Source organism: Pan troglodytes, chromosome 19 (genome assembly GCF_028858775.2).
Source record: "Pan troglodytes isolate AG18354 chromosome 19, NHGRI_mPanTro3-v2.0_pri, whole genome shotgun sequence".
In the NCBI taxonomy this organism is placed as follows: domain Eukaryota; kingdom Metazoa; phylum Chordata; class Mammalia; order Primates; family Hominidae; genus Pan; species Pan troglodytes.
This window is the reverse complement of record NC_072417.2, coordinates 56,533,407-56,552,671: the sequence shown is the minus strand read 5'-3', so window position 1 is coordinate 56,552,671 and position 19,265 is coordinate 56,533,407. Positions and strand designations below refer to the sequence as shown.

Below are 19,265 nucleotides of genomic sequence, written 5' to 3'. Positions count from 1 at the left end.
ATCCTGCTGGATAAGGTGCCTCTCCCGGTGCTTTATTTTTTTTGTTTTTAACATCCCTTTTAACTTGGTCTGAGATTGATCGAGACATTATCTTGAACCCTGGAAGCTGTGAGCCATATTGGAATGACAAACACTTGTTGACAGCGTTGAGAAGATGGATGGAAAAACAAACTCCCACGAGGTTCACGTGTTTGTTTTCCTGTTGACTCTCTAGAAGAATGTTGTGCCCATTATTTAATGTAGGGGAAGAAAAAGTTATTGTCAAATTCAGTATTTTCTGAGCCTAACTTAAAAACATCTCTAGAATACATCTGCCTTTTGCATAGGATATAATTAATCAAAGTAGGACTAGGAAGTACATCAGTTGGGCTGTGATATTTCTATCCATTTTTGTTATCTATGTCATTTTGGCTCACAGAGTTCAATAGTATCATAAGTATATATTGTCTGTTAGGAAGATTGATAAGTGTATTTTGTATCTGAGCATTAACTATTTGGATAATATATAATTAGAATTAATATATATTTTAATATATTACTAGGTAATTATATATACTATATTAAAATATAGCGTTATATTTTATAATATAAAATGTATTGTTAGTCTATAACATATATAACATATTTATAATATATTAAAATTAATATTCACTGAAATAAAAATATGTATAATAAGAAAGCACAAACGTTATAATAGGTGTCTAATAGATATTTATCCATTGGTATAATCATGCCCTAGATTTTTGTCATGTGAGTATGAGGAGAAAAAAAAAGATCCATTTACTACTCTGTTAAATAGAACTGTTAATTGATTCCCAAACCAATTATGAGACAAAGATTAATATAAATACTTACTATGTTTATATCAATTAATGCCCTTCAGATACTTAAACTAGGAATACCCTTTCTACTCTAGGCAAGTTATTTTGTAGGTATGATGCATATGAAATGAAATGATTTGAAGTGGTTAGCTTTACAGTGTATTATAAATAATTTAACTGCACCTGTCTACCGAGCATCTTCTCACTTTTTTGTAATAAAATTTTCCTTTGCTATGGAGAAAATAGTATATGTGTTTTAGCGGCGATACTGTGTCTTTGTGTCTCTCTACCAACACCCTCCCCATGCTCACAGGATAGTCACCTCATTCCTTGGCCATGATGATTCATGGCCGTGATGGTTCTGGACTTTTCTCTTGGAGCTAAGCAGAAATAAACTAGTTTTTAGGGTGGCTAGGAGTGTGGAAGGCAGGGACTGCCGTTGTCATTTTGCCTGCTTCATGGAAAAAGTCTGCATGCAGGAATAAACCAAGCCAATTTAAGAGATGGGAGGAGCTGGTGTCATGATGGCATCATTTGAAATTCTGAATCTTGTCCTTCCTGAAAGCAGGTACAACCCTGTTATAAGCAATAATAAAGCCCCATTTTCCTTTGAGCTAGTTTGAGTTGTGTTTCTATCACTTGCAATCCCAAGAGCCTGAGTACTATAACAGATCACAGGATTGCCAGAGAGCAATAAATGTGAGGGAGGATATGACTGATTGGGAAGGGAGATGGTGAGGAAGTGAACCTGAAGAAAAAAAGGAAAAGTTTACGGCTGGGCACAGTGACTCACGCCTGTAATCCCAGCACTCTTAAGAGGCTGAGGCGAGTGGATCACTTGAGGCCAAGAGTTTGAGACCAGCCTGGACAATATGGTGAAACCCCATCTCTACCAACAATACAAAAACTTAGCCGGGTGTGGTGGCATGCACCTGTGGCCCCAACTACTTGGGAGGCTGAGGTAGGAGGATCCCTTGAGCCCAGGATGCAGAGGTTGCAGCCACCCGTGATTGTGCCACTGTATTTAGCCTGGGCAATAGAGTAAAACCCTGTCTCAAAAAAAAAGGAAAAAAAGTTTACAGTGAAAAGAGTTCTAAAAGATTGGTGGATTTTTATGAAGAAAGACTGAGAGGAAAACCTCTTTTGAAAATTTAACCTAGTCAGAAAATAAGTTGTTTTCTGAAGAAAAGGTGTTATTCCTTTCCGTGCAATATTAATGTTTGAAATGTTCACAGTCTTTGTGTATTAGGATGTTGGAGGTTAAAGGAGTCAAACCGTTGTAGGTTTGATTTCAACTGGAAAGGGCAGAGGCCTTGGAGGTAACCTGACCATTGGAATTAATGTCCAGCCTTTCCCTCACTTCCCTTGTGTCCCATTCTGTGTTCACAGACAACTGAGAGAAAGGAGGGCATGTTTTCTGGGGCTTTGGTTTGTATAGTTCCGGGGAAAGACGTTTCAGTTGGCCCAGTTTGAATCAGATAACACACTCAGTAATCACTGTGTCCAGGAGCAGTGTAAGGTACTGGATTCTTTAGCATTTGAGACCATGAACAAGAGCCTTCAACTAGAAGAAGGCAGGTGCAGTACAAGACTGGTCCCTGACAGAATTAGCTTGACCTGGACAGCTGCCCAAATTCTGTTTACTACAGCATATTACTTTCAGTGTTCTCTGAAGTAGTGAGGGTATATGAAAAAGGGGGCCAAACAGTATATTCTAAGGGTTGATATTACTGCATTTGTCTTTTGTTTTCAGCACAAGTTGCCAGAGTTTTTACTTCACTGCTTCAGAAGTAGTTGGAACCAACTGAAAATGATAACATTATGAAAAACTAATTATTATAAAGCACAGGAAAAAAAAATGAGTAGGCTAAAGCCAGCTGTATATAGGTTCTGAAATAACTGTTGAAGTGTTTAAATTGCTCATTGAAATAAACAATGCTTTATGTTTAGGAAATGTGGTTTAAATATCTTAACCAATGCAGTAAGCCTAACTGAAAGCATTATAGTAAATGCATGAAGAACAGAATCAAGTAGCATCATGAGTTCTGATCCCTTGGTGCTAGGAAGAATTGCTGGGCCCTCACTGAAATGAACCATGAGTCTTGGTTAGCATGGTATTTTTGCCCAGATGTTGCTTGTCCTGCAAAATTTAAGCATTCATGGGAGTCAGATGCTGCTGCCAAGTTATGGCATCCTGGAGTCCAGTTGCTATCTATTTCTATCCTTCCATGGATGATGTGCTAGAAACATAGAAAAGACAGTATCTTTTTTCATCCAGATGAAATGATACATTAGAATTCCTGAACTAACACACACACACACACATACACACACACATGAGAACTGCCAAGATAGTTACTTAACCACAAGGTTATTTGTTAAATTAGATAACACCTTACAAGCATTTAAATCACTTGATTTGTAATTGGAATCCTCTTTTATCCCATGAAATTCAATTAAAGTACATATATCAAGTCATGAGGAAAGATTATTCCAAATACTTACACATTGAATATTGGGGAAGGGAAGGAATGTGAATATTCAGGCAGAACCTTGTAATTACATGTAACTTCAACTAATTCAATAAAGAATATAGACTCTAACAGGCTAATAATTTTTCAACACATTATATAAATTATGCATCATTTTAAAATAATTTAGTGCAGTCTGCAGGTATGTTTATTTGTACTGATGGTTTATTAAATAAATTATTTATTGAGTGCCTATTTGCATGTTACTATACCATTTCCTGTTAACATTAAGAATTATGAATTCACATATCTCAGGAAGTCAGCCATTTAGATTGTTAGATAACATAAATATACTGAAAAACTAAATACCTTTAAGCAGCGGCTCTGTTGAAAGTAAGAGAAGTTTGTATCAGTCAAAGTTTGATCAGAATGTCAGAACCACTATGCAGGATATAAGGGCTGTGTATTAGTCCGTTTTCATGCTGCTGATAAAGACATAACCCGCGATTGGGCAGTTTACAAAAGGAAGAGGTTTAATTGGACCTACAGTTCCACATGGCTGGGGAGGCCTCACAATCATGGTGGAAGGTGAAAGGCACATCTTACATGCAGCAGGTAAGAGAGAGAATGAGAACCAAGTGAAACAGGTTTCCCCTTATCAAACCATCAGATCTTGTGAGGCATATTCACTACCACAAGAACAGTATGGGGGAAACCGCTACCATGATTCAATTCTCTCCCACCAGGTCCCTCCCACAACACGTGGAAATTATGGGAGTACAATTCAAGATGAGATTTGGGTGGGGACACAGAGCCAAACCATATCAGGCTGATGTAGGGGTTAGACCTTATGCATTCCTTTGAGTTAAGCAATCTGTGAGGCTATTGCCCCAGTATCTAATTCTGGGCCTGACAAAAGCAGAGCCGTCTGTAAGGGAAGTAGAAGAGAGCAAGAACAACCTGGAATCTGTGAGGACCACCTAAAACTCATTAGAATAAACTAGACCACGTGGCTGTCTCTTGTCCTTGCCACTTCTAAACATCGGACTTTGATGCACATGACCTACAGAAGAGCTTGTATGTTCCACCAAGGAGCAGCGCACATACTTGGCCCAGGATGATAAGAAGCTGGAAAAGCTCGGGGATCAGCTGCAACCCAAGGATATCTGGCAGGAGCTACAGAAGCTGCAGGCCCAGCACTGCTCCAGGCCAACAGTGTGAGCCAACAGATTCACAGTTGTGTGTGCTCCACTGTAGTACCTGACCTTATGCCAATTTTCCAAGTATAAGCATGGCTGCTGCTTCATTTCCAACTTCCACATCTCATGTAAGCTTCTTTTGGCCAGCCCTAACCTAAAACTGTACAGAAAGGGGATTCTGGGCAATGTAGTTCTGGATTAACTAAATTGACACAACACAGAGCCATCATGGTTCACCCTTGTCAGCTTGGCAGTCAGATACATCTTTCAGCCATACTAAACTTCCAAATAAGGTGATAGCAGAATCGTGTTTTATGCCAAACACAGTAAAACTTTCCCTCTTACAACCAAAAAATCACTAATTTACTCCCCAAAGGAGAAGACAAGTCTCTATTCATCTTTAGGTGCCATTCATTTCTCTTCAAGCTCCTTGATATTGCATAACTTAAATACTGAGGTATGAGTCTAAATACTGTTAACATATTTTACATTAAATGGCAGGAGGATAGGAGAGAGGAATAAAAAGTTTGATTCATATATACAAATACAGTTCTATCAAAATAAGAAAAAAGCATTTATAACTGTTCTAGTCCTCATTTCTGCAACTGATCACAGGGTCATTGCTGGTATTTACAACCACTTTCTTCTGATAGCCAGTCCCTATTCTCTTTGTCCTTGGCAAACACTTTGTCCTTACCACATAACACGACCAAAACCTGGAAGTGGAACTTTCATATACTGCTGTGGGAATGAAAAAGTGCACAACCACTTCGTGAAATAGTTTGACAGTTTCCTAAGTAGTTTAAACACCTCAACTCTATGATATATGTGTGTTTAGCTTTGAGAGTGAAAAGCATATGTCCATACAAAGACTTGCACACAGATGTTCATAGCTGCTTTTTGGTAATAGTTAAAAACTATTAGAAATATTCAGATATCCATTAACCAGATATCCATCCAAAAACCAAATATCCATCAGCAAGTAAAAAGATGCACAAACTGCGATACTACCATATAATTGAATATTACTCAGCAATAAAAAGGAATGAACTATTGAAACCCTCTGCAAGATGATGAATATCAAAAGTTATTATTTGGAGTGTAAAAAATTCAGACAAAAAGGGTCCATTTTATTTACATAAAACTCTAGAAAATGCAAGTACTCTAGGGACACAAAGCAATTCAGTGGCTGCCTGAGGACAAGAAGCTTGTGAGTTGGGTGGAAGAGGCGGACTACAGGGAAACATGACATAACATTTTGGGGTGATTTGAATATGTTCAGGATCTTGATTGGTGGGCGTTTCATGGGTAAATACATAAGTTGAAACTTACCAAAGTAAATAGTTTAACTATGTGTAGGTTCTTGCATGTCGATTATACCTTCATAAAGTTATGACTGTTAAAAAGAGATTGACTCTAACAATGGATAATCTGTGTTTTTATATACCGACTAGAGTGACATTGCTATGTTGTAAAATTATAAAAGATTTATTCACTTGACCTGCTATTTTTTAAATTATGTAATTCTTGATGTTTGTTTTATTTGCAATTTATATGAATTCACATAAATTGCAACCACACACCTCTAAGGGGTTCAGACAAGTGCCATGGGGATTGAAAGGAGAGAGGGATAACATTTAAGTCAGAAGTTTAGGCTTCAGTTTAGGTAGTTTAATTTGAACTTAGTTTTAAGAGGATGGGTTGGGTTTGTTAAGTGAAGATTCAAGGAACATCAGTCTAATCAACGGATGCAGACATAGGTGAGAAATGAGCAGAAGTGCATGATGTGCTACAGTCCATCACTTACACTGTCTTTTCAGATCCTCATAGTAACTTCAATAGTTAGAGAAATTATTCCCATTTGCCACTGAGGAAACTAAGGCTTCCGATATTATTTTCTTCAACCCCAGGGTCAGAAACTGGCTGAGTCTCCAACTCCCTTGGGCAGTTTGCTCTGTTCCTGAGATAGTGGCGAGTGTGACCAGGGGATAAAAATAAAGTAATTGAGAAGCTTGAAAGTAGCGTTAGGGCTAGATTAGTGATAGCCTTTGAATAACTTTCAAAGAATTTGGACTTTTCAGGGTCCATTGGGAATGAGCAGTGTGAGAAGTCCATTAAATGTTTTTGAGCAAGTAATTTGATGATGTTTCTATAGTAGTGGCAATAGTAGAGTGAACCAGGAAGGGTAGATTTGAGAAATATTATGAAGTCCAAATAATCAGGATATGGTGATGAATTAGATATAGTTGGCCAATGCATGGAGGAAATCAGAGCCGATTCTAAAGATTTTGACATGGGTTATAGAGAAGTTGTATGTTTAACAAAAAAATAATCTGGAGAGGCACTTTGATTTTCGTGGAAATGTGTTGAATTCAATTTGAGACACATTGAGTTTGTGATGTTAAAACATCTACATGAAAAAAAAAAACAGCAATCAAGTGACATTACAAAATTGGAGCCCAGGAGAAAGATGGGGCTGCACACATAGTGGTTTTATTGAAAGATAGGAGAGTGAGGCCGGGCACGGTGGCTCACGCCTGTAATCCTAGCACTTTGGGAGGCCGAGTCAGGTGGATCACAAGATCAGGAGATCGAGACCATCCTGGCTAACACGGTGAAACCTGTCTCTATTAAAAATACAAAAAATTAGCCGAGTGTGGTGGTGGGTGTCTGTAGTCCCAGCTACTCGGGAGGCTGAGGCAGGAGAATGGCGTGAACCCAGGAGGCGGAGCTTGCAGTAAGCCAAGATTGTGCCACTGCACTCCAGCCTGGGCGATAGAGTGAGACTCCATCTCAAAAAAAAAAAAAAAAGAAAAGAAAAAAAAGATAGGAGAGTGAACACAGAAGGCTAGGGTCTGCACTTTGGGTAAGGCTCATTGTGTTGGGGGGAAAGGGAGATGTTGCTTCCTCTTCATCTCCACTGTCACAGCCCTTGTTCAGGCCCTCATCGTCTCTTACCTGGGCTTCTTTACGATGTTTTCTGTCAAAATCATCCTCCAAGTGGCAGTCATAGGGATCAATCCAAAATACACCTCGTACACAGCAGAGTCATGGCACATTAGCATGGCACGTGAGGCTCTCCGTGACCCTTGTCTACCTCTGGAGCTTCATCACCAGCCATCCAGCAACACTCATGATAATAGCAAATAAACTAATCTTCAGTAAGTACATTCTGTGTGCCAGGCATCATGCCTTATGTACATTATCTTAATCCTTACATCACCTGATAAGTGATATATTGTTATTTTTGGTTTGCAGATGAAGAAATTAGGTTTACTCAGGTTGCACAGCCACTATTAAATGGTAAATCTGAATTTTTTTTTTTTGAGACGGAGTCTTACTCTGGTCCAGGCTGGAGTGCAGTGGCACAATCTCAGCTCACTGCAAGCTCTGCCTCCCGGGAGGGTTCACGCCATTCTCCTGCCTCAGCCTCCCAAGTAGCTGGGACTACAGGCACCCGCCACCGCGCCCGGCTAATTTTTTGTATTTTTAGTAGAGACGGGGTTTCATCATGTATCCAGGGTGGTCTCCATCTCCTGACCTCGTGATCCGCCCCCCTTGGCCTCCCAAAGTGCTGGGATTACAGGCGTGAGCCACCGTGCCCGGCCTAAATCTGAAATTTAACCCTAATTTCTCTAGCTACAAGACTAGGCTCTTAATCAGTCTGCTGTGTTGAACTTCTACTAGGTACTCCAGCATTTCATCAAAGTTCTGCCTCCTACGCATTTGTTTGTGCTTCTTCTGTGTCTGGAGTGCTTGTCCCTCCTACCCTATGCCCTTAACCATCTAGGCCTGCTCAGCCTTTAAGCTTCCCTTGAAGAGTATTTGAGGAAAATCATCCTTGCCCTTTTCTGTCTCCCTAGCTGGGTTCAGAGCCCGTTCTCTGGACTCCCATAATCCTTTGCACAACTCTGTCCTTCTACTGCACATGTGATTATAATTAACCAGGTTCTCTTGTCTCAGTCTTTCTAGTGGATTAGGGGTTGGCAAACATTTTCCGCAGAGTCAGACAGTAAACATTCTATGCTTTGTGGGCTATGTGGTCTCTGTTGCAACTACCTGGCTCTGCTGCTGTGTAAAAGCAGCCATAGCAATACTAAGGCAAATGAGTGTAGCTGAATTCCAATAAAACTTTGTTTATGGACACTGAAATTTTACTTTCATATAATTTTCACATGCCACAAATAATCTTCTTTTAACTTACTTTCCCAATTATTAAGGAGATATAAAAAGACAGTGGCTTGTGCGCCTTAAAAACAGGTACAGGCTGGATTTGGCCCATGAGCTACAGTTTGCCGACACCTGCATACTGCATAGAGTAAGAACTTCTTGAAAGCAGGTTCTGAATCTAACTGACTTTTGTATCCCCATTGTATGGTGTGTAGTAGACACTAAGGAAATTGAATGGACTGAATAATGAGCCTAAAGAGGAGCACTGAGAGAATGTAGAATTAGGAGAACCCCTTTTAAGTAGTGTATTCAAGTCAAGGCAGGACTGTTTTCAAAAGGAGGGGAACATTCTAGGCATTTATCCTGTAAGAATAATTGCACACATATGCAGATACATGTTTAGGGATGTTTGTCGTATAGAATGATGAAAAACAACCTGCCTGTTCATCTCTATGGGATTGGTTTTATGGTATATCCATTAAGTGGAATATGCTGCAGTCGATAAAAACTGCAACTGCCACAGTTGCTTCCAACAGAAACCAATTCAAAAAAGCCACCTGTAGAGTGAGCACTGCCATTTCCTAATCTGGGGTCTTCTCATGCAGCCATGGCCTCGGGTAGAGCAGGTGAGGCAATACAGACTCCTGACATTTAGTTTCTTACTCTGACTACGGCCACACTCTTGGGCTGCAGCAGTGCCCAGGAAGCTCTGAAAACTCAGGCTTGGTAGACAGTTCCTTTTGCAATGCATGTAAAATGCTTAACATGTGTAGCCCATCCTTCATAAAGGTTAGCCATCAAGAGAAGAATATCTTTTATTCTTATAATTACAGATGACATATGCTCTCTTAATGCTGTGGGGATAGTGGTGGTTATCATTATTGGTATGTGGTTTTATTTTAAAGGTCTGCGAATCACAGGTACCTGACCATTGGTTAAATGAGCTGTAACTGGATGGTCATTATGACCCAAGTATGAGGGACTAGGGCTAGTAGATACTTACTATGAATGACAGGGAATCCTCACTGTGGGTAACTACTCAGAGTTTGTGAGTGAAGTGACTATAGTAACCTGAAAAGAAGAAAGAAAAAAATAAATAATCGTATTGGAAAATGTCATTGTGTTTAGGAATACTAAGACATCGTAAAAAAAAAATTAAAAGCAGATAGTTTGTAGTATAGGATATGGGGAAAGGAAACATATGTCGAAGTTTTTTACAAAATTAAAGGGAACACAACTTACCAGATGTTCCAAACTTATGGGGAAAAATTCTACATTTCTCAAATAGTTCAGAATAAATTTTCTTTCATTTTTAACATATACTTCTTAGTAAATCATACTAGATGACTTGTAAAAGTACAATAAAATAGAATGTCACTTATTTGTCTTTTTAGCACTAGTGTTTATTTTTTTCTAACATTTATAGAACACATATTGAGTACAACACACTCTACAAAGAGCTATGATTCATACAGACATAAGTAAGAAATGATCCCTGCCACTCAAATCTAGTCAGACCAGGAATTTCTGAAATCTGTTACTTATGTTTCTCTTGAAAAAAGGTTTCATGGTGAAATAAATTTGGGAAACACTGCCTAAAGTAAGGTTAATTTGGTTTCTTCACTTTGGGATTTCTCAGAGATTTTATTGTGCTCATATGATTTGACCATAGAGTCGTTCTTCCTGGGAGCATCTCCAGGGATAGTAAGGGAACATAGCTGGGGAAATACTGACTTCAGCCTTCCATTGAATTATTGTTTCGTCTGTTGATTTGGTTCTAGCCCATTTAGTCAAAGATTTCTTAAATAATAACCTAATCAGCACATTTTTTGAGTACTCTGTTTTACCAAAAAAGGAGACAAGTAAGAGACATTAATAACAAATTTAAGAACATACTTGTACAGTTTGTCAAGGCTTTGGAAAATTAGTTTTGATAATACCTTGGGCCTTGTCTTTTAATAGGTAAACAATTAAAACTGTACTTCATTGTTAGGATGACCATACCAATCTATTGTCCAAGCTAGGATGCTTTCAGAGTGAAAGAGGTTGCTGTTAATGATGCTGGCACCAAGATGTAAATTAGAACTATCCTGGGCAGAATAGGATGATTACCTTCATCGCAGTATAACCTCAGTTTCATCTGAGATCTCTGAGATCTTAATTACGTCAGCCCTGGTTCTTTACATCAGTAGCCCATTCCCCAGGGTCAGTTGATTCTTGGTTGATTCTCAGGCTTTGGGTTGTGTGAAAGATTCTGAAATTATTTACAACACTAATGCTTCGAACCTGAAACTATACAGTTGACCCTTGCATGACACGGGTTTGAACTGTGTGGGTCCACTTATACGTGGATTTATTTCAACCAAACACAGACTGCAGGATGTGAAACTTGAACTTAAAGAGGGACCACATTTTCTCATAGGCAGGTTCTGGAGGGCCTACTGCGGGAGTTGAGTATGTGTGGATTTGGTTATCCACACATGGGGGGTCCTAGAGCCAATTGTCTGCGTATGCCAAGGGACTTGGCTACTTGTATGTTTAACAGGTGATTTTCAAAGTGGATAAAAGTAGATATTCCTGACACCTAGTGCAAATTGTTGTTGTTTTGGTTTTTCGTTTGTTTGTTTTTTGGAATTTTTCTTCAAGAAGTGCCAGGGTATTGATTTATGCTATCAAAATTAAAATGAAGTTTACTACAGAAAAAATGTTCAGTACTAAAGCGGAAGAAAAGAATTGTTTTATAGTTAATGTTTTCTGTCTTTTTTCATTCTTTTTACAGTTTTTTGAGGTGCCATTTGACTCAAACATGAATAGGACAAAGAACAGACCGCTGGTTCGTGGACAGATCAGGTAAAATCACGAATACAAGTGTCTTCCACATTATAAAACATTCATTTGCTTCTTCATCTGAATCATTTCCCACTAATTTGCTTTGAGCTGTGAAGTGGAAATAAAATACCCACAAAGAAACAAATTGATATGGAAATGCAATACTTTCCACCTCTAACCAAAATGTGTTACAAAGCACTTAAGATGGATGTAAGAGTGGCAGGGTTTTTTTTTATGGTAGTAACTTACGTGATATATATATTTTTTAAATTCCACTTTGAAACATAGACTTTCTTTCATTTGTAGTGGCTGAAGATGAAAACATTGCATTAACGCAAATGATCTTCAGACAAATCCATCTAGGGTCTCAGAAGAAGGATATGTCTGAAATCTTACTTTTTCAGATAAACTGATAATGCTGTTGTATGCCAAGTAAAGTACTGCCTCCATCACTCTCCACCAATTTCACTTAAGTAGAACTAAAAGGCATAGAAATATTTTAATATCACTAATGGTTAATAATTAAACATTTTACTTCCTGGAGACCTCTAAACCGGCATTTAAAAAACTTTTTTTTAACCTAATATATATTACAAGCCTAGAAGAATAAAAAGGGCCAAATGGTTTATACTGACTATGTAAATCACTGGATTCTTTCTTCACGTTTCCAGGCAATGCCCTCATGGAGCTTAAAATTTATTGTGATAACACTTGTGAATCAAATGATCACACATATTTAAGTAAAACAATGAAGGAAGCAAGTGTATATGCAGTCAGATTAATCTATGCGAATGGTCTTTAATATTAGCTGGTTTTAGACATTTCTCAATGAATTTAAAATATCATTATAGTAAAAAGGGCAATAGAACCAGATGAAAAGATATAAGAACAAAAAGCTCACATCTACTGATATTTTATTTCCTTTTTCTGAAATATAAACAAAGGTATATGGTGTGTTTGAGGTTTAGAAACTGTCAAAAGTACTTTTATTGGGGTAGATCTGTTTTAGAGGGGAAAATGCAAAGTCTGTAACCTATCTCAAGAGCTAAAAGCTGCTCTTGCCACTGGTAATGCTTTGGAATTTCTGTTCAGTCGTTTTTCCTCAGTGAAATTATACCCTCCTTTAGAACCAGGGAATTGTGGGAATAGGCCCAGCAAGTAGTCTTTAAGCATAATCAGATAAAGGCTCATCATTTTAAACAGCCCATCTTACTTTGTCCAGTGTGGTGGAAGCACAACCTGTTAGTACTCAGGCGGGAGCATTGGGGCCTTAGCTGTTGTAATTGGCAACACTGTCCTTTTAAAGGGGGTTTGGATCATAATCCCAAAAGACACAGTCCCAAATATTGAAGTCTGAAAAGATCAAAATTCCTAAAGTCTAGAATCCCTAATGTCCAGTCCCGAAAATTCCAATCACAGGATAGTAAAATCATGTTAGGTGGAACTATCACTTTAATCTTTATTTAAAAATTAAGTATGGTTTAAGGAGGTGCATATGGATGCCAGGTTAACAAGGGGTGAACTTGTGGACTTAATTATAGGTGTCAGCTTGACTAGATTGAAGAATACCTAGAAACCAGGGAAAGCATTATTTTGGGTGTGTCTGTGAGGGTGTTTCCAGAGGAGGATAGTGTGTGAATCTGAGTGGAGTAGATAGGGAAGATTTGCCCTCAGTATTGGTGAGTAACATCCAGCTGGCTGGAGGCTGGAAGAGAACAGATAAAGAAAGTGAATTGGTATCTCTGTAAGAGCTGGGACAGACTTATCTTCTGCTGCCTTAGACATCAGAACGCCAGGCTTGCTGACCTTTGGACTCCAGGACATACACCAGGAGCCCCCTGGGTCCTGAGGCTTTCAGCCTGAGCTGGAGAGCTCCTAGGGTCATTGACATCCTAGGGTCTCCAGCTTGCAGATGGCCTGTCGTGGGACTTCTCAGCCACCATAATTGCATGAGCCAATTCCCCTTAACAAATCCCCTCTCATATATCTATATACACATCCTATTGGTTCTGTATCCCTGTAGAACTCTGACTAATACAGATTTGCCACTGGAGAAGCCAAATATTATTCCTTCTTACCGTATTTCTTACAACACAATGGAAGAGATCTGTGATATTTTTCCCTCTAAAAAAGACTATGATAAGTTAAGTGTATGAGGCTACCTAATGGTGAAAGATAAAAATTTTAAAGCTAATTATTATTGGTGCTTTGAAAGCAGAAAATTGCTTAATTGCAACAGCTGGCAATAACCAGACTTTCAAATGGATAGCATATACTTATAAAATTTGTAGACCACAACCACTTTCAGAATACAAGTGTAATGAGTGTTTTAAAGATCATAGAAGTGAAAATACTGGCAAAAAATACAAGAAATCTTCTCTGCCAAATTATGCTGTCATGTACAACTTCTACCCCTTCACACATAACACTATATTTGCCTTCAAAAAAATGCCCTTCATCACAGAATAAAAGGAATTCAACAAGCCCAGGGACCTCCTGAACCAAAGACACTTGCTGATATTGAGGTTTCTCTAGTGTCACAAAAAAACATTAAATGGTGACCTATTCTTGATTAGTGATTTGACTGTCAAAGGAGACAGACTTCTTATATTTACCTCTAAGTCTAATATAGAAAAATCAGCACATGTTTCATGTTGGCTAATGGATGGCACTTTCAAAACTATCCCTGCTTTTTTTTTTTTATCAACTACATAGAATTTATGCCCCTGTTGGATCCACAAATTCTAGAATTTCTTCCCTCCTTTATGTGTTAATGACTGGAAAATGTGAAGCAGTTCATATATACTTATTTGAAGATTTGGAGGACTTTGCAAAAGAAAATGGATTGTAATCGATTCCTCAAATACAGATATAGAGTTAGGTGCGATGAAGGCATCTAAAGTGAATTTCAAGATGTTACCAATAAAGTTTATTTTTTCCATTCAGCCCAGTGCATTTGGCAGAAAATTCAGATGAGTGGGTTGGCTACACAATTTGGCAACACTGAAATCCGAAAACCTCACTTTAAAAATACATTATTTGCCTGCATTGGCATTCCTTCCAACTTACGACATTCCAGGAGCTTTTAATAAATTAAAGCTGCATTTGCCTGAAGAAGCCAATAAAGTTACTGACTGGTTTGAAAATAATCATGTGCGTGTTAGGATAAGATGACATGAAATGGTGCTGCTCTTCAATCACCAGTATTGTTTCCACCAAATTTATGTTCTGTATATGGGTACATGTGGAATGGATTTCCTTTTACCCAAAATAACATAGAAGCATGGCATAAGACAGGAAAATTTATTTATTTATTTATTTATTTATGTATTTAGAGACAGAGTCTCACTCTCTTGCCCAAGCTAGAGTGAGTGGCGTGATCTTGGCTCACTGCAACCTCCACCTCCCAGGTTCAAGCAATTCTCCTCCCTCAGCCTCCCAAGTAGTTGGGACTACAGGCACGTGCCACCACACCTGGCTAATTTTTTTGTATTTTTGTAGAGATGGGGTTTCACCATGTTGGCCAGGCTGGTCTTGAACTCCTGACCTCAAGTGATCCTCCTGGCTTGGCCTCCCAAAGTGCTGGGATTACAGGCATGAGCCACTGCGCCTGGCTGCGAAAATTTAATAAGGAATGCTCATGTCAGTTTATATCAAATCATAGAAGAGTTTCAAAAAGATCAGAACCACATTGAAAATGAATGTGAATATATTCTCCAAGGAGAGCCATGTCTTAAAAGAAAAAAAGCAGCTATTCATCGTGATGCAAGAAATCAAAATATAGGTAATGATTGTGAAAGTCGGCCTGCTCTACTGGACTGTCTCTGTTCAGTTGCTCATAATCTATCCCTGTAATAATCTTTCATTTGTCTGATTTTCTTTTTTAGTTTTTTTCTTTCTCTCTTTTCAGTTTTTTTCACAATTTTAAATTGTCAGCTTTGTTTTTACAATTCACTATGCTATGTATTTCATCTGCACATCATTTCCAATTCTGGAGGTGTAGATGGTGTAAAGCCTTTTAGAGTTCTAATTCACTTTATGTGTTTTTTGCAAATCTGACTCCACAAAGTGCATTATCACAAATTTGGCTTTGTGTATTAGCATTGTGCGTGTATGTAAAAACACCGACAGTTCCTCAACAAATGAAAAGATGTCCTTTTTATACATCTGTGTTTGTGAAAGATAAAAGTTCTCAAGATCTTGGCTCTGGGGACTGTGTATGTGGTGGTGGTGTCCCATCATGGTTTTTGAGCAATCTTGTGAAAAGGCTTAGGTTGTTTGCCATGGTATTTCAGAGGAACACAGTTATACCGCTGGCTGCACACCATTACCATCCTTAGTGATATGCATTTAGACATTTCCTTTGTTTGACCTCTTTATGAATAAGGTTTGTCTGTTTCTAACTGTTATGCCCATGTGACTGTCATTAGTATACCTGAGTGTTTATGCTTGCACAAATGTATATCTTATTATTGTCTATTTTATTGTGTAAAGTGGCTTATAAAGTGTTCTATCATGTTTTTGTATGTTTCTCAAATTCCCTTTTAAAAATGTACAGAAATATCTTTTAAAGAATTTTTAAATTATTTTTTCCAGAATTATATTTTCAGGATTTTGATCTTTTGGGATTTTAGACTTTAAGGATTTTGATTTTTCCAGATTTCATCATTTGGGATTATGGCGTTCTGTTGAGGAAAATAAACAACGGGTTTCTAAACATCCCTTTGTGCAAGCCATAGACAAAATGGCAAAGAATAGATCCCCGTGAGAACCGTTTAGAGTATGTGACCTTGGAGCAAGTGAGGAAGAAGAAGCCCTTCGCCAGACATTATAGCTCAAAGATATATCTCTAGCTATTCAGCTAGATCCAGAGATTAAATTGAGTCAGTGAAAGAAAGGAGAGGTGTCATTGTTATGTGTATATCAGGTGATTAGGATCAAAGAGATCACGTAGGGAAAGTGTTCTCCCATGTAGCATGATTGTAAAATGGGCTGAAGGTCAAATGGGTTTGCCCAGGACAGTCCTGGTTTGCCCCAACAGAATTATTGATAACGTCCTCTTTCCCTTTCAACAATGCCCAGTTTGGATGATAACTACATGTCACCCCGTACAGAGGGAAAGATGATTATGATGCTCACAGAATTTCCTTATTTCTAAAGCTTTTTCATGCAAATTGGCATTGCTTATTTTGCTTCAAAGAGAAAAACATATAAATGTAAAGTGTAATGTATCTAAATTATTATAGTTTGCAGGTATGCAGGCATACCTCATTTTATTGCACTTTGCTTTATTATGCTTCATAGATACTACAGTTTTTACAAATTGAAGGCCTGTGGCAAACCTGCAGCAAACAAGTCTGTTGGTGCCATTTTTCCAACAGCACATGGTCACTGTGTCTCTGTGTCACACTTTGATAATTCGTACAGTATTCCAAGCTTTTTTATTATTATATCTGACATGGTGATGTGATCAGTGATGTTTGATGTTACTGTTGTAATTGTTTTGGGGCACCATAAACCGTGCCCATAGAAGACAGCAAACTTAATCGATAAGTGGTTGTGTGTGTTTTGACTGTTCCACCAACTGGCAGTTTCCCCATCTCTCTCCTGCTCCTTGGACCTCCCTATTCCCTGAGAACCAACAATATTGAAATTAGCCCAATTAATAACCCTACAATAGCCTTGTGTGTGCAAGTGAAAGGGACAATTGCATGTCTCTCACTTTAAGTCAAAAGCTAGAAATGATTAAGCTTAATGAGGAAGGTGACATGTTAAAAGCTGAGATAGGCTGAAGGCTAGGCCTCTTGCATCAAACAGCCATGTTATGAATGTAAAGGACAAGTTATTGAAGGAAATTAAAAGTGCTACTTCAGTGAATACACAAATGATAAGAAAGTGAAACAGTCTTACTGCTGATATGAAGAATGTTTTAGCAATCTGGCTATATCTAAGCAGCCACAGCATTGCCTCACACGAAAGCCTAATCCAAAGCAAGGCCCTAACTCTCTTAGTTTTATGAAGGCTGAGAGAGGTGAGGAAACTGCAGAAGAAAAGTTTGAAGCTGACAGGGATTGGTTAATGAGGTTTAAGAAAAGAAGCTGTTTTCAAAACAAAAAGTGCAAGGTGAAGCAGCAAGTGCTAATGGAGAAGCTGCAGCAAGTTATCCAGAAGATCTAGCTATAAGTTCATTGATGAAGGTGGCCACACTGAACAATAGAGTTTTCATATAGATGAGACAACCCTCTATGGGAAGAAGATGCCATCTAGGACTTTGACAGCTAGAGGGGAGAAGTCAATGCCTCACTTCAAAACTTCAAAGGATAGGCTAACTCTCATTAGAGGCTAAGGCTGATGCTATCTTTGAGTTGAAGCCAGTGCTCATTTACCATTCCAAAAATCCTAAGACTCTTAAAAATTACACTAAATCTACTCTGCCTGTACTCTATAAATGGAAAACAAAGCCTGGATACCAGTACATCTGATTGCAACATGGTTTACTGAATATTTTGAAACTGTTGCTCAGAGGAAAAGATTGCCTTCAAAATATTACTGCTTATTGACAATGCACCTGGTCACCCAAGAGTTCTGATGGAGATATACAAGGAAACTAATGTTTTCATGCCTGCCAACACAACATCCGTTCTGCAGCCCATGGATCAAAGAGTCAATTCAACCTTTTTTTTTTTTTTTGAGACAGTCTCCCTCTGTCACTCAGGCTGGAGTGCAGTGGTGCGATCTCAGCTCACTGCAACCTCTGCCTCCTTGGTTCAAGCGATTCTCCTGCCTCACCCTCTGAGTAGCTGGGATTACAGGCATGCACCACCACGCCTGGCTATTTCTTTTTTTTTTTTTTTTTTTGTATTTTTAGTAGAGATGGGGTTTCACCATGTTGGTCAGGCTAGTCTTGAACTCCTGACCTTGTGATCCGCCCTTAGCCTCCCAAAGTGCTGGGATTGCAGCCATGGTTGACTTTTTAGTTTTATTTAAGAAATACATTTTGTAAGGATGTTGCCATAGATCGTGATTCCTCTGATGGATCTGGGCAAAGCAAATTAAAAACTGTCTGGAAAGGATTCACCATTCTACATGCCATGAAAAACATTCATGATTCAGGGAGGAGGTTAAAATGTCAACATTAACGGGGGTTTGAAAAAAGTTGCTTCCAACTCTAACGTATGACATTGAGGAGTTTAATACTTCAGTGGAGGCAGATATGAAAGAAATAGCAAGAGAATGAGAATTAGAAGTAGACCCTAAAGATGTGACTGGATTGCTGCAATGTCATGATAAAACTTGAACACATGAAGAATTGCTTCTTATGGATGAGTAAAGAAAGTGGTTTCTTGAGACCCAATGTATTTCTGATGAAGATGCTGTGAACATTGTTGAAATGAAAACAAAGGATTTAAAATGTTATATTAACTTGGTAGATAAAGCAGTGTCAGAGTTTGAGAAGACTAACTCCAATTTTGAAAGAAGTTCTACTGTGGGTAAAATGCTATCAAATAGCATTGCATGCTGCAGAGAAATCTTTCATGAAATGGAGAGTCAATCAGTTGGACAGTGTATTAGTTCATTTTCGCACTGATATAAAGAACTACCTGAGACTGGGTCATTTATAAAGAAAAGAGGTTTAATTGACTCATAGTTCCACATGGCTGAGGAGGCCTCAGGAAACTTACAAGCATAGTAGAAGGTAAAGCAGAAGCAAGCACCTTCCTACATGGTAGCAGGAGAGAGAAACAGCAAAGGGAGAACTGCCGCAAACTTTTAAA

General features: G+C 38.4%; 1 protein-coding gene across 1 annotated transcript in view; it reads left to right on the top strand.

The window, feature by feature from the left end:
• Positions 1-19,265, top strand: part of COX10 (cytochrome c oxidase assembly factor heme A:farnesyltransferase COX10) — a 141,200-nt gene that overhangs the window by 78,919 nt on the left and 43,016 nt on the right. Inside the window, exon 5 of the mRNA XM_024350477.3 lies at positions 11,441-11,511. Coding sequence (XP_024206245.2) covers positions 11,441-11,511 — 71 coding nt within the window. The remainder of the gene's footprint in view (positions 1-11,440; positions 11,512-19,265) is intronic.